Consider the following 14,835-nt stretch of genomic DNA (forward strand, 5'->3'; position numbering starts at 1 on the left):
CAGCAAGCCCTAGGCTCTGTGGTTTGGCCCACAGTGCCACCTGCCTCCCCTATAATGCACACTGTAATCCTCGCCAAATCAACAAGTGTTAATGAAGTCAGACAAACTTCTTTGTGAGATGACCACCTGGGAGAGTTAACCTTTAGGAGTTCAAAGCCTCAGAGGAAATAGGTGTTGGAATGCAAATGAATGGAGTCCTCCCTCTGTTGATAAAAAGGGCTGTCCTGAACCCCTGGCCTACCTGGCAGTAAGTCAGCATGTCAAGTCCAGGGATCGAGCCACACACGCAAAGCCCAAAGGTCAGGAAATGCAGTCCAAGGCCAATCCAAGTAACCAAGTCTGAAGTCCAGCAGTTAGGATACAATCCAGCATCAAACCCATAGCACAGTCCCATAGAGGCCAAGGTCCATCAACAAGGGCAGTTCAGCAGACACAGCACCTCAGCTCTGCTTCCCTTTTGCAGCACCTGGGCTTGATGAGGCAGGTGACCCTCACCTGCTCAGAGTCTGCTCCAGCTGAGGAATCACAACCCTCCTCCCAGAGCTACTGAGCCCCACCTGGCCAGCTAATGAGCTGGGCTATGGGCCCTTGCCTGCCTCAGCCTCCTAGAGCACCTCTCCTGCTGCTCCCTACACCTCAGAGTCTGCCATGTTCATGGAGATAGGGGCCCCTTTGGCTCTGAGGGTGGGTCCTGCTGCTCTGGTTCCTGTGCATTGGCTGCCATCCTCCCTCACACTGTGAGTACTTCCTTCCCCATCTCCTGCTTGCCGCTGTGTGTCCCAGTCCTGGCTACGCCTCTCGTCAGGACACTCTTCCTCCTCCCCATCATCCTGCCAGTTCATGACAAGGATTTAGTTTAGGGAAGAGGGTTGGCAGGGTTGTAATGAGGAAGCAGAGAGGAGCTGGCAAGTATCCTGCAGAGCAGGAGATGCTGTTGAGAAAAGATGCTGATGGAATAAGTTGGCATGTTTTGAGCACTGCTGCTGTGAGCTGCTCCATAAGCAGGTTCAGGTTATACATCTGCGAAATTAAAACCATATCTCTTAAAGACACTACAGTCTCTATTGTGCCTCGTTTTCGAACCCTGGTTAAATGCCAAGACACCTGGAATCTCGTGCACAGCTGGGCAGGGGTTGGTGTGACCTGTAACAATATGGAACATCTATTTTTAAAAAAATCCTGCCTGACAAGAGTGGGGATAGTAGATTTCCCTTTCCTTCTGGCGCAAGCAGCAAATCCTTTACTGCCTTGTCTCAGTAAATGTGGAACCTTGTAGTTGAACTCAGCAAATGCAGGTCTTTAGAGCAGGGAAATCTCATGGCCCATGACCCAGTACTCAGATGAGAACGAAGTTCAGGATACCAAGGGGGAAACAGCCAGCTGGGAGAACATCCCGGCTCTCCCAGCTGGAGGACAACTCTCCTGACATTAGCCTCTGACTCGGAGAATGAGTCCTCTGCAGCATCTCTGCCTCCTCAGCCTTTCAGAAGCTGAAGACTACAAAATAAGGTGACAGCCCTTGAACCAGCAAGTCCGCTCCTCTAGGGAGGTGGAGCCTGCTACACTCCAGGCCTGCTCAGACGACATGAGTCTTCATTTGGCTATAAAGGTAAAGGGACCCCTGACCATTAGGTCCAGTCGTGACCGACTCTGGGGTTGCGCGCTCATCTCGCATTATTGGCCGAGGGAGCCAGCGTACAGCTTCCAGGTCATGTGGCCAGCATGACAAAGCCGCTTCTGGCAAACCAGAGCAGCACATGGGAAACGCCATTTACCTTCCCGCTGTAGCAGTTCCTATTTATCTACTTGCATTTTTGACGTGCTTTCGAACTGCTAGGTTGGCAGGAGCTGGGACCAAGCAACGGGAGCTCACCCCGTCACAGGGATTCAAACCGCCGTCCTTCTGATCAGCAAGCCCTAGGCTCAGTGGTTTAACCACAGCGCCACCTGGGTCCCCACTTGGCTATAGCTTCCTCCAAAAACACCTCTTATGGCTGATTTAGGAGGGCCACTTGGAGCTGTCCAAAGCCCTGTATGTTCCCTTGCTAGGGCTCTTGACTTTGCCTATTTCTCCTGAAAGCTCCAAAGACACACAGAGACTGACAGGTTGGGAAAGGTGTGACTGTCCTGATGGTATTGGACTACAATTCCCATAATACCTGATCATTGGTCATGCTGGCTAGAGGTACTTGGTACTGGGACACATCCATGGGGCCACAAGTTCCCCACCCTGGCTTTAGAGCATTTTCTTGCAAGAGGCTGAAAGGCAGGAAGTCTAATGTGGATCCAAGGGGGGGGGGAGAAGTCATAAAAAATGAGGAGGCTATTGGGATAAAGCCACATTTGAACCCTTTTGTGTTATCACCATCATCTTTTTTCCCCTGCACCACTTTTCCTATAAACTCAAGGCAGTAAATATGAGTTTCTTCCTTTTCCCCTTTCCATTTCATCCCTATATAAACCCTATGTGATATGTTAAGCTAAGAGATGGATATTGCCTAGGCTCACCCAGGAGACAGCGGGCAGCATTCTAATATAACATAGCCCAGGGATGGGGGAAGCCTGCTGCCCCTCCCGACATTATTGGGCTCCAACTCTCATCAGCCCTAGCAAGCATGGCCAGTGGTCTGAGATGGTTTGAAGTGGAGGACAACAATGGCTAGATGGCCTGTTCTGTAGCCCTGGCACAGCAAGGATTGCATTCCTAAACCACAAAGTCTATTCTGGATAAGAAATGAGCCCATTTCCCCAAAATAAAAAGTCGTTATCTCTAGGGGTGAATATTGCTTTTAGCTGACCTCTGGCCACACTGTCAATATTCAAAGAGGCCAAGAGACACCCGTGTGTTCCACCACTGGAAACAGTCAATTGACCTTTAGATTCTGAGCAAGCCCTTGAAGTTGTAAACCCCAAACAAAAGTAACCTGACATCCGCATTTAATTGACTCCTTCTCTCTCTCTCTCTCTCTCTCTCTCTCTCTCTCTCTCTCTCTCTCTCTCTCTCTCTCTCTCTCTGTGTGTGTGTGTGTGTGTGTGTGTGTGTGTGTGTGTGTGTGATTCCCTATGAATAGAATCAAATGCTGAACTCGGATCAAAAGGTATCTTTCCATGACCATGCAGGCTGGCTGACAAAATACGAAGCGTTGCTGAGTTGTTCAACAACTTTCCTAAAACTAGGTTATACAGCTATGAGAGATTTCATTTGCCCAGGATTCTAGGGTTCCTAAAAGAAAATCAGCATGATGTTTAGCAACAATGTTGATCTGCCTTACTGAATATTATTTTTTTGTAGTTGATCCCCACCCTCCCATACACGCCCCTTTCTTCAACTCCAGAACAACTAAGGCTGCAATCCTATGCACACTATTGTGGAAATGATGTTCACTGAAACGAGTAGGACTAAATAGATGCTTGTGGGATGCTCTACTACATGGTGGTCTTCTGTTACAAAGAGGACTCATTTTGTATCTTTTGTCTTTTGAAAGGTCTAGGAAAGGGGTGGAGAAACAGGGGCTCTCAATATGTTGTTGGGCTCTACCTCCCCAAGTGCTTTGAGACATGTGGGTGAAAAGTGTGTATAATTTTTTAAAAATAATAAATTATCCCTGACCATAGGCCATACTGGCTATGGTTGATGGAAGTTGGATTTCAGCAACATTGATGGATCAGTGGTTAGACATCCCTGATCCAGAAGATGGGGGGGGGCTTCTGGGAAGCAGTTCTCTAGATTCAAGGAGGACCATCCTCCAGCTAGGAAGGTACAGGAGAAGCTACTGAAGGTTCTCCCCTGTGGAAAGCCTTCTCTTCAGCTCTTCAGCTGAGCCTTCTCTTCTGAGCACTATGGAACCACAGAGCTGGGGACCATGACAGGCTGGGCCCCTGAAGGCACTGACAACAATCTTAGAAATAGCATCCAAATAGAAAGCAAATCTAGCAGGTTTGTTGTTGTTGTTGTTGTTTAGTCGTTTAGTCGTGTCCGACTCTCCGTGACCCCATGGACCATAGCACGCCAGGCACTCCTGTCTTGCACTGCCTCCCGCAGTTTGGTCAAAGTCATGTTCGTAGCTTCGAGAACACTGTCCAACCATCTCGTCCTCTGTCGTCCCCTTCTCCTAGTGCCCTCAAGGGCAGGTTTGTTACCTAGAGACAAAAATGGACTTCCCACGTTGAATGCAGGGGGCGAGCATCAATGTTTGTATTAGTCTCATGAACGACAACTGCCAAAAATTAGAGGAGTGTCTACGCAAAGCAGACATCTTCTGTTCATGCCAGAGATCCTTCTGATATTCTGCCTTCTTCAACACTAGAGTTTTGTATCTCTCTTGGGTGGGCTACCATTTCTTGTTATTTTTGAAAGGATCCCTCCCACCCTATTAAAAATAACTTGAATGGTGTAGTCATCAGTAGGCTGTTTATCATCTGATTTAGAACAGCTAAGGAACCTGCTGTAAAGAGTACAGTTTATCTGTAGCAAAATGCAGTCGCCACCTGCAAGGTCACTTTACTATAAAATGAGAAGTGTAGTTTTAAAACTCTTCTCACCATTAGTTTTTCCTCTGTTTGGGATATGGCCTATTAAAGTTCTGATGTGTCTGACACAATCTAGTCTGGCAAGTTTTTCAAAGTTCTAATTTTGTAGCTCTGTCCCAATTTGCAAGAAACAAGAAAAGCAAATTGTGTTGCCCAACAGCAAAGAAAGAAAATGATAAAACACGACAAATGCTGGAGTCATTGCATTAGTGAAGGAGTATGATAGAACTAATTTCTGGACACAAGAAGAATGTTAAGATAAATGACCAAGCAACTTTTGTGTGAACAGGAATCATCTTCCTGACCACTGACATATCTAGGAACGCAGCTTGAATTCTAGATGCCACAAATACAGCACATCAAAGCACACAGTACTATACATTCATAAAAAGAATTTAAGTGCTATAAAAGCTCTTTCTCATTTCTTTTTTTCCCCACAGTTAACTTCACTTTCGTTTAAAAATATCTCAGAACCCTGGCTTTCAATTCACATGACATAAAACTGTTTCTGAGAAGAGTTTTTAAATGCACTTTTCATTAAGACCGCCAGATGTCAGAGTTTTCTACAATGAAATGGCTTTGAAACCAAATTACTGTATCTTCTTCCATCAATCAATGCATATTTTCCGTTTTCATTGGTCACATGCCCTCCTCTATGTTTCAGAACTATGGTTTTCCACCAGATATCCTCACATGCCAGGATGAGAGGTGCTATTTGACTCTGTAACCTCGGTTTATGGCTCAGAGAAACTTAGACGTACATACATTACTCCACAACCTCAGGAGTATTTTCACTCCTTACATACTTAACCAATACTGGAAATATAACCTTCTTCTCTTGACTTCCACATCCTTCTAGAATACATTTCAAAGAATACAACCATGATCCTCCCGCTTGGTTCAGTTCAAATTTGTTAATGGTCTACAAATCTTCAGATTCGGGGGTAGCGGGGGACTGCCAAGTATTTGATTCCATATACTGCCAGTAGCCTATATGGTTTTTTGTTTCCTTGTTGTTTTGTAGTGTTTGGTAACTGATACATTCTTAAATTAGGTTTGTTTTTGTTAGCCCTCTTCAGTTTGGTTTGGTTTTTAAGAAAAGTAGAATATGTTTAAAATGTTTTCTTTCTAAATGGGAAGAAGATTTGGACTTCAGATCTTATTTGGGAGGAAGTAGGTTATTATACAGAACATTCAGATTTTAACTTTGAACTCTGGGAAGAAATTCTGAATTGACTAATTCATTTCTGTATAGCTCATAAAACAAGCACCATTCCATACTAATTAGCCCAATATTTCTCTCTCTTTTTTGTCTATCTGCAAACCCATTCCAAGCTCTTGTTAGAAAAGCTTTGGAAAGCAAGCGATAAGAGTCCAAAAGAGAAAGGCAAAAAAAGGATTATCTCAGTATTAATTTACTGACTTGGTTGATGCAGCTAATTGGGGGTTGTAAAAGCATCCACTGGTTGCCAAATGCTGAAATGGTCACAGAGGGCATTAGCAAGTGCTTCCATAGGGAATTCTAGGACTAGCTGGGATATTTTAGCATTCAGAATTGTGTGTGTTTTGCTCATATCCCCGACCCACTGTTTGGTATTGTGCAAGAAAAGTAGAGTATTAAACTGCCAATGTACCAGAGTACACATAAAAAAAGCTACACCTTTCCTAGGGTGAAGAGTGGGTATGGGTGCTGTTCATTTGCACACATAAAGTCTTTAATGTTGCCTGAAAAAAGTATTGTGTGGAACATTTGCATAGCCATCAACAAGTTTGCTTTAGGAAGTGACTTCTCAGCAGATGTTACAATGCAGGAAGTTTTTATTTGAAGGCAGGAGCACAGTCTACTTCCTTAAAGGCAAACGGTGATTTGTTTTTCTTTTAAACCAAGCATGCATTGTTTTCAGGCTAGCAGGCCTGTGAGCAAAATCAAGAAACCAAAGTTTCTGAAGCATTTTATACGCAAGGAAGAAGAGAGTTACTACAGCACAATGCTAGAGTAACTCGTTTCTAGGTTTATTTTCAATTAATCACATTCCAGTTCAGTCCATTGAGCTATCAATAAATCGTACTTACCATCTACCTACTAGGTGTGGTTTTATATGTGTTGTAAGCTGTACAGAGTGACTGGGGAAACCCAACCAGATGGGCAGGGTATAAATAATAAAATTATTGTTGTTGTTGTTGTTATTAATATTGTTATTAATATTGAGCTATCAATAAATCGTACTTACCATCTACCTACTAGGTGTGGTTTTATATGTGTTGTAAGCTGTACAGAGTGACTGGGGAAACCCAACCAGATGGGCAGGGTATAAATAATAAAATTATTGTTGTTGTTATTATTAATATTGTTATTATTAATAGTTAACTGAACAATAAAATCCTTAATTACTCCCTAGATGAATGCAAAAATCCTTCTAGAATAACCATAAAGTTTGATAAAGTTAACCCAGACTTTCCAAACATTAAGCACTCTATTTTATAGAAATATATGTAGCCTAATATGTTAATTCCCAAGAACAATCTGTCCAAATGATAGTAACTGTTTTATTGCCAGTTTTTGGTGGTAAATTGTTTTGGTAAATCCTAATAAATAAGCATTACCTCGATTCCTGATTTGAATCAGAACAGTGACTATACTAAACTGAATAGTATTATAGTAATTCCTTTCCAGGGTTTTATTAAAAATCCCTCATCTATCCTACCACGGACTCCCTGCATTGCTACAAGGCCCACATGGCCTCTCCCGAGTCAGATGTCAGGGAGCAATAACCCTGAGTGTCATCATTGTACTGATATACTGTGCCCCAAACTCCTAATGACCGCTTCCAGCTGCTTCATATAGATATTAAATAGCAGTTGCGTTAAAACAAGTGCCCTGTGGCACTGGCACCACATAGCAGAACTGCTAGGGAGTCAAAAAGCACTCTCCCAATGCGGCCCTGGACTGTTAAGTCCAGTCAAAGGCAACTATGGGGTTGCAGCGCTCATCCCGCTTTACAGGCCAAGGGAGCCGGCGTTTGTCCACAGACAGCTTTCCAGGTCATGTGGCCAGCATGACAAAACCGCTACTGGCTCAATGGAACACTGTGACGGAAACCAGAGCGCACGCAAACGCCATTTACCTTCCCACCACAATGGTAGCTATTTATCTACTTGCACTGGTGTGCTTTTGAGCTGTTAGGTTGGCAGGAGCTGAGGCAGAGCAACGGGAGCTCCCCCCATCGCGGGGATAGGAACTGTCAAACTCCTGATCGCCAACCGCAAGAGGCTCAGTGGTTTAGACTACAGCACCACGCACGTCCCATAGGTCCCTTAAGTAGGACTGGAACCGCAGTGGCACAGCACCCCTTATTCCCATTCCCCAGAGCCAGCCCAGGAGGATACCATGTTCAATGGTATCAAAAGCTGCAGAGAGAGTGAGAGAGCAAGAAACAGGAGCAAGGTTCCTCTCCCCCTGTCTTGCTTTCTGTAAAGGTCATTCTTTAAAGGTGACTCATAACAGGTTTGAACCCAGACTGAAACAAATCTGCAAGACCGATTCTGATAAAGCATGTTACAGTAGTCAAATCAAGATGCAACTGATACATATAGGACCATAGTTAGGTCTGAGCATATCAGGAATAGGTGCTACTGATGTAGTACCAGCCAAGCGGGGGAAGTTCTATCCATTAAATTTCTGCTTCTCATGCAGATCTTAATGGCACAAGAATTGAGGCAGGGGAAAAAAGGCTGTCTGCCCCTTTCCTTGTCCATATATATATATATATATATATATATATATATATATATATCCATAGGAATTTGCTGATTTCGAGACCTAGTCAGGCATCCCCTAATTATGGTACATACAGTGTGTGAAACTAGCTTTCTGTTTTGTCTTACAGTATAATTACAGGATTAGTATTAAATATAGATGGTTTTCTAGAGTCTGAAATGCCACATTTTCCTAATGCAGATAAGAATCATAATGAGAAGCAGAGATACATTTGAATTTGAAAATAGTCTGTAGATATGCAGTTTTGCTGAGATACTGCATATGCCTCACATATATATTGGGGGGGGGGTTGGTGGGAACACTTAGTTCCACTCTGAAATCAGTTTTAGCTGAGCCAGCAATATTCCGGATTAGATTTCAGAACCTGGACTGCATTCCATTCCACACTGGACTGCATTCCATGCACACGAAAGCTCATACCAAAATAAAAACTTAGTTGGTCTTTAAGGTGCTACTGAAGGATTTTTTTTATTAGTTAACAACGTAAGCAAAGGCATACTAAGGCTGAAACTGCAGAGCTAGAAATAATCAGCAGATTTAATTTTGCTCATTTGAGCTTCGTCCAGAATGATTTGTTTTCTCACTATAGCTGTTGAATAGCAAAGCTAGGAGGTCTGAAGAGGTGCATGGTCGCTGAACTTACCTCACATTTGGGCTTTGTATCACTCACTAACAGCCCCTCTAGGATTCCTTGGCTTTTTGGACGCACTGTTTGCAATTTGTTTTTCTAAACCCATTGTGTGTTTGCCTGTGATATATGCCAGCCTTCACCCCACAGTCAATATATTAGATGTCCAAAGAGTAAGTCTTGCTTTCACTGCAGAACTTCAACATAACTATTACTCTGGATTTGTACTGGCAAAAATCATGGATTTCAGCTGAAGACTGGTTAACTTAAGGTACTTTACAGAACAAAAGTTGCCCTCTCCCATGTCTCATCCTACATCACTCAGGAAGGGCTCTTGACCTTCTGGAAAGGTTTGGGGGGTGCATGGGTAGTTGCAGGGAGGACATGAACTTCCTTAAGTTATCTGAGGAACCAAACTCATGCTTTCCATGCTATCTGGGGTTTTAAAGCCCTGCTTTGAAGTTCACCCTGCTTTTTGCTTTCGGAACACAGCAGAAATGGTAAATCTATCAAATTCAGCTTGTGTGCAAGTAGACAGATGGTTATAAATTTTGTAAAACTAACACGCTCAAGCTTATGTTACATCAAGATAAAAAAATATAGCGAAAACTCTACAAACAGAACGTTGCCGTCTTCAGCTTGAAAGGGTCTGCAAATAAACACTGAAGCCTGTGTTAAAATATATGTTATTTGTCTGAGTAATAACAGGAATACAAATTTGCCGTTGTGTGTAATAGTAATTTTTCTAATCCTAGTGATACGGCAACCCAATAGTTCAACTGGAAGTGGCCCCCCCAAAAAATCTTCTAAATAAATAGGAATAAAACTGGGTTTGGTGATGGTAAGATCTATAGATGAGGAGTCATGACCAAGGGCAAAGACTCACTGAACAGCAGTGGCAGAGTGGAGGGATGCTGAATGGGGCTTCTACTGGTAGAAATCAAGACTTGGGTGGCATAAAACTTGGTAAATGGTGTTTGCACCAATGCAGCAGTAAATCCTGAGCAAACATACACAAATAACCTCAGTTATGAACACAAATGTCAAAAATCAGAAAAGGACTTAGTCCAACATAAATGCAATGTCCACAGTCGTATGTCGTCGTTCATATGTCATAGTTCACATATTCTGATACCTTGCAACATGTGGTTGTGCTATTTATGTTATTTCACATTGTCTTTATAAATTCTTGAATGACTTGTTACAGCAGCCGGTTATGCCTGTTTATATACAGTAATTGTAAATCCTGAGCAAAGCAGTGGGGCAAACGGAAAACTGCTTGGACTCATGCCTAGAAAGTATGGGACAAGCAGAAAACTTTGGACCTGTGCCTTCTAGCCATGGGGCAAGTGGAAGTATGAATGAGCCCCGAAAGCCTTCATTTCTGAGTAGCTGTGTTCTTTAATGCCTCTCCTTTCCCTCAAACTCTCAAGGATTGCAAGACTCCTGGAGCCTCAGTGGACATTCTGTGGAAGCTCCAACTAAGGAGACTCATCCAATTCATCCTCTTGCTTGCAGTTTTAATAATTATTCATTAACCAGTGTGTTTTTTAAGCACAACATTCCTAGGAAGATTCGTTCACTGTACAACATGTGCCACTTCCCCTCCACAGTAATCACCAGGTGTTAGTAATAAAGAGTTAATAAATAACCAGGACTTAATCGTTCAGTGGCATTAAAAGAATATGATTACTCAACTCCACAGAGTCATCTAACTGTCCTCCAGCTAAAGTGAATCTCAATTTCAATTAACTCCTCATTTGTTTTGGCTGTTCCCTACAAAAACACTTTTTTTCCTCTCTCTCTCTCTCTTTCAGAATTTATCAGAATATGAGATGAACAGATTCTGTATAATGGACCAGCCGTAAGTTTTCACTTTTTTTTTTTTGACCTTCACAAAGTGGACAGATGTTTTGTTGCATTTCATACCGGTAGTTAATTTTATATGATTCATATTTAATTTAATATCCTCATTTCATTTCCCCCCTTTTTACATAGAAGAGTATCAGACAATAACCTCATCCAAACTGCTACCGGTATATTTATTTTGTGTTTGGATTAGAACAAACTGGATTGGCCTTGCAGAATAAATTCCACCTTTCATTTGGGTATATCAGCCTATTGGCTGTGTCACACTATGAGTTTATTTTATTTTGTGATTCAATCATGCACAAAGTAAACTGAAAAACAAGAAAGACAAAAACAAAAGCAAAAAAAAGATCAGTCTCAAAGCAGCAGATTGGGTACAATTATATTAGTCTGTTCTTAATTCTGCAATATATATATATATATATATATAGAGAGAGAGAGAGAGAGAGAGAGAGAGAGAGAGAGAGTACCTTAAGTATATTCACACACACACATAGATATGTAACACATAAATTAATATATGGATGTATAAATGGTCTAAACATCATAAATGGTTTCCTATAAACAGTAAAATGTACCATTATCAAAAGAAGAAATATTTGTTTAAAAAGCAAGTCAAAAATATATTTACAAATGATGTAACTTCTAAAGGAAAGACATATTAACCCAGTCTCTATTAATTCAGCTTTACTTGAAAACCATGGGTGGTCTATTCTGATCCCCAATATTCTTTTAGTAATTATTTGTGTGACTAAATACCATCTATTTGATACTTCACTAAGTATAGGCATATCATGCCATAATGCTATTTTTTTTAATCACTTCCAGCTTGTTCTAATAATTTCCAAATGGAGTCCTATTTGTTAGACGTGTGTCCTTACTTCCAAGTCTGAGCTTAAAAATCCTTGCTAGTGTAATTATACACAGGACAGGTTACACTTTTTTTAGTTGCAGGTGTTGCAAGGTTTGCACCTGAGCCCGCAGGTGTGTCCAGCACTCGCAGGTACTCAATGCACATCTCCAAGAGAAAGTGAAATCTGTTATGAGTACACGTTTACCCTTAACCTTATGCCCCACACTGGGAAATAAAGGTTGGTTTATTATATGAAATAAAGGTGGGAAAGTTTATGGATGCTGTTTCAGACAGCAAACTTCCTGCTACATAAAAATAAGTCTTAGATTGTGACCCTGTACACACTTAAAGGTAAAGGTAAAGGGACCCCTGACCATTAGGTCCAGTCGTGACCGACTCTGGGGTTGCAGCGCTCATCTCGCGTTATTGGCCGAGGGAGCCGGCATACAGCTTCCAGGTCATGTGGCCAGCATGACAAAGCCGCTTCTGGGAACCAGAGCAGCACATGGAAATGCCGTTTACCTTCCCGCTGTAGCGGTTCCTATTTATCTACTTGCATTTTGACATGCTTTCGAACTGCTAGGTTGGCAGGAGCTGGGACTAAGCAACGGGAGCTCACCCCGTCACAGGGATTCGAACCGCTGACCTTCTGATCAGCAAGCCCTAGGCTCAGTGGTTTAACCACAGCAAAAATCCTTGCTAGTGTAATTATACACAGGACAGGTTAGACTTTTTTTAGTTGCAGGTGTTGCAAGGTTTGCACCTGAGCCCGCAGGTGTGTCCAGCACTCGCATGTACTCAATGCACATCTCCAAGAGAAAGTGGGATCTGTTATGAGTACACGTTTACCCTTAACTTTATGCCCCACACTGGGAAATAAAGGTTGGTTTATTATATGAAATAAAGGTGGGAAAGTTTATGGATGCTGTTTCAGGCAGCAAACTTCCTGCTACATAAAAATAAGTCTTAGATTGTGGCCCTGTACACACTTATGTAGGATTAAATACCATTGAACTGTTAGGTATACTTCTATGCATAGGATTGCACATCAAATTGCTCAAGCAAAACCACACTGAAGTAAAAGAATTTTGATCAGGACTCTTGTGTGAAAATACCCTCCGATATTTGTCGTTCAGAACATTTTCTATTTAAATACAATATCTTCTTAATTTCCAAGTGCCTAAACATTGGTCATAGGTAAGTGTCAGGGGATTGTTGCGGCTACTCTCGAGTAAAGACACTCCAGTCCGCTCTGTCTTTAAGAGCTTTATTGTGCATATTATTTACAGTGCAGAGATATCAGAAAACATGACTGCTTAGTCTGATTCAGAACCCGGCAATGGCTTACGTCGCGTCTTGGACCAGCATAAAAGCCTGGGCACCCCAAAGCGCCTCCCCCTAGCCCTGCATGCGGGCATGTGCCTCAATTCGGGCGCCGGAAGGGGCTGCGTTCCTTCTCCCGTTCTTTGGCTGGAGCGTTGCAGAGGCTCCGGCACCTTGCTGCACTGTCCTTCCTGGGTCGGTGCCTTGGCTCTGACATGTCTGAGAGCCCCCTCTCCGCTCCATTCCTCATTCCCTCCTCCTGACCCACTGCTAGCGCTGTCACTGGGCGAAGTGCTGGTCAGGATGACTGGGGGGGGTCCCTGTATGGAGTCCCCCAGACACTAAGTAAAGAACCCTGGAAAAATAACGTATTTTTGTAAACACTTCGAGCCCAGAACTGTCTTTGTTTTCAACACAGTGATTACACCATAATTATATCTCCTTCATGAGAGTATATTTCCAAATTACAGGCCCAAACCAGACAATTATCTGTAAGATTCACACCCGTTTTTGCAACATGCAAAGTACTAAATTCTAGTCTCCCTTGCAGTGCTCATTAAGCAGGAACTCATGTGAGTTATGTCTGGAAAGGTTAGGATGAACACTGATGTTTCATATTTTATATTCACATTTAAAAAAAAAATATTGCACATTACTCACTAAAACTTCATGGTATTCCTTGATTGGTACCCAAGAAGATTTGGCTAGCTTAGCTTAACCCCCAGCTCTATGGCTGCATAGTTTATTCCTCATAGAGCTACAATTCCCAGCACCCTTAACAAACTATAATTCCTAGGTTTATTTGGGGAGGAGGATGTGCTTTGAATGTGCTTTAAAGGTATAGTGTGTGCGTAGCCTGTTACTCCCATACAGGCTCCATCCTAGAATGTTGCTAGTTGGTCTAAAAAGTTGGTGAATGTGCATTTTAAAGATTTTTGTATCCAGTTTCCTGTTTTATTTTCGTTACCAAAAAAAACCAAACTTATTTCAGCTGATGTTTGTATGCACAATTTATTTGCTGGCAGCCATTCCCATCAGTAAACAAGGGTCTGCCATGTGGTGATTAACATTATGTAGCTGTTTCCTTATCAAAAGAAAATATGCATTTATACTTACCAGAATGCAATAGAAGATCGCTTAGAAGAAAAAGTGAAACCGTGGTGCCACAACATCTTTTAAAAACTTCCTCACATGTTGCACTTGCTGGGTTACTTTGTACAAAGCCATATCTATCACTCCATTGCCGTTTCAACAATTGCTTGGGAGACTTTCAGTTACACATAATACATTAATTTCCTACTGCATATCCTCTGTTGAGAAACTATTGATGTAGGAATTCAGATTCAGTAGGGTCAAAATGATAAGGAAGCATATCTTTGGGAGTGCCTGAAGTTTCATGTGAAGAAATTCCAGGCAGTAATCAGCCGTCATATTCCAGAATTCCCATCACAGGTTTTTCTCTCATATACTCTTATATACCGGTAATATATTCTCCTTGATTTATCAGGATCACTGATAAAAGAAGTCTATAATTATGGAAATACATAATTTTTTCCCTCTTTGTGAATATCTGGAATAAAATATGCATTTGGATATGAAGACCATTAAAAATGAATATATTACACACACACACACACACACACACACACACACACACATTATGGGGTTAACATGATTTCAGAATGTGCAGGGCCGTCTTAAGCATATCTGCCGCCCTGGCGCCGTGGTGCGAAGATCACTCCGGCGGGCCCCCCCGCCCCGTTTCCCAGCGCCCGCTGCGCGGCTGCCGCAGGCACAGCAGCATGCCAGCCCCCTGGTGCCCTGCGCCACCCAGCCTTGCCATAGGGCCGGCCC

At 42.5% G+C, this 14,835-nt stretch overlaps 1 protein-coding gene across 2 annotated transcripts in view; it reads left to right on the forward strand.

Annotated features, from left to right (window-relative positions):
* The window catches only part of BLNK (B cell linker), a 98,234-nt gene that overhangs the window by 23,860 nt on the left and 59,539 nt on the right, over nucleotides 1-14,835 (forward strand). For both annotated transcript variants that reach the window (XM_035137409.2, XM_035137408.2), the window contains one exon: nucleotides 10,754-10,800. In XM_035137409.2, the coding sequence (XP_034993300.1) occupies nucleotides 10,754-10,800 (47 nt within the window). The remainder of the gene's footprint in view (nucleotides 1-10,753; nucleotides 10,801-14,835) is intronic.

This window comes from Zootoca vivipara, chromosome 5, assembly GCF_963506605.1.
Source record: "Zootoca vivipara chromosome 5, rZooViv1.1, whole genome shotgun sequence".
Classification (NCBI taxonomy): Eukaryota; Metazoa; Chordata; class Lepidosauria; order Squamata; family Lacertidae; genus Zootoca; species Zootoca vivipara.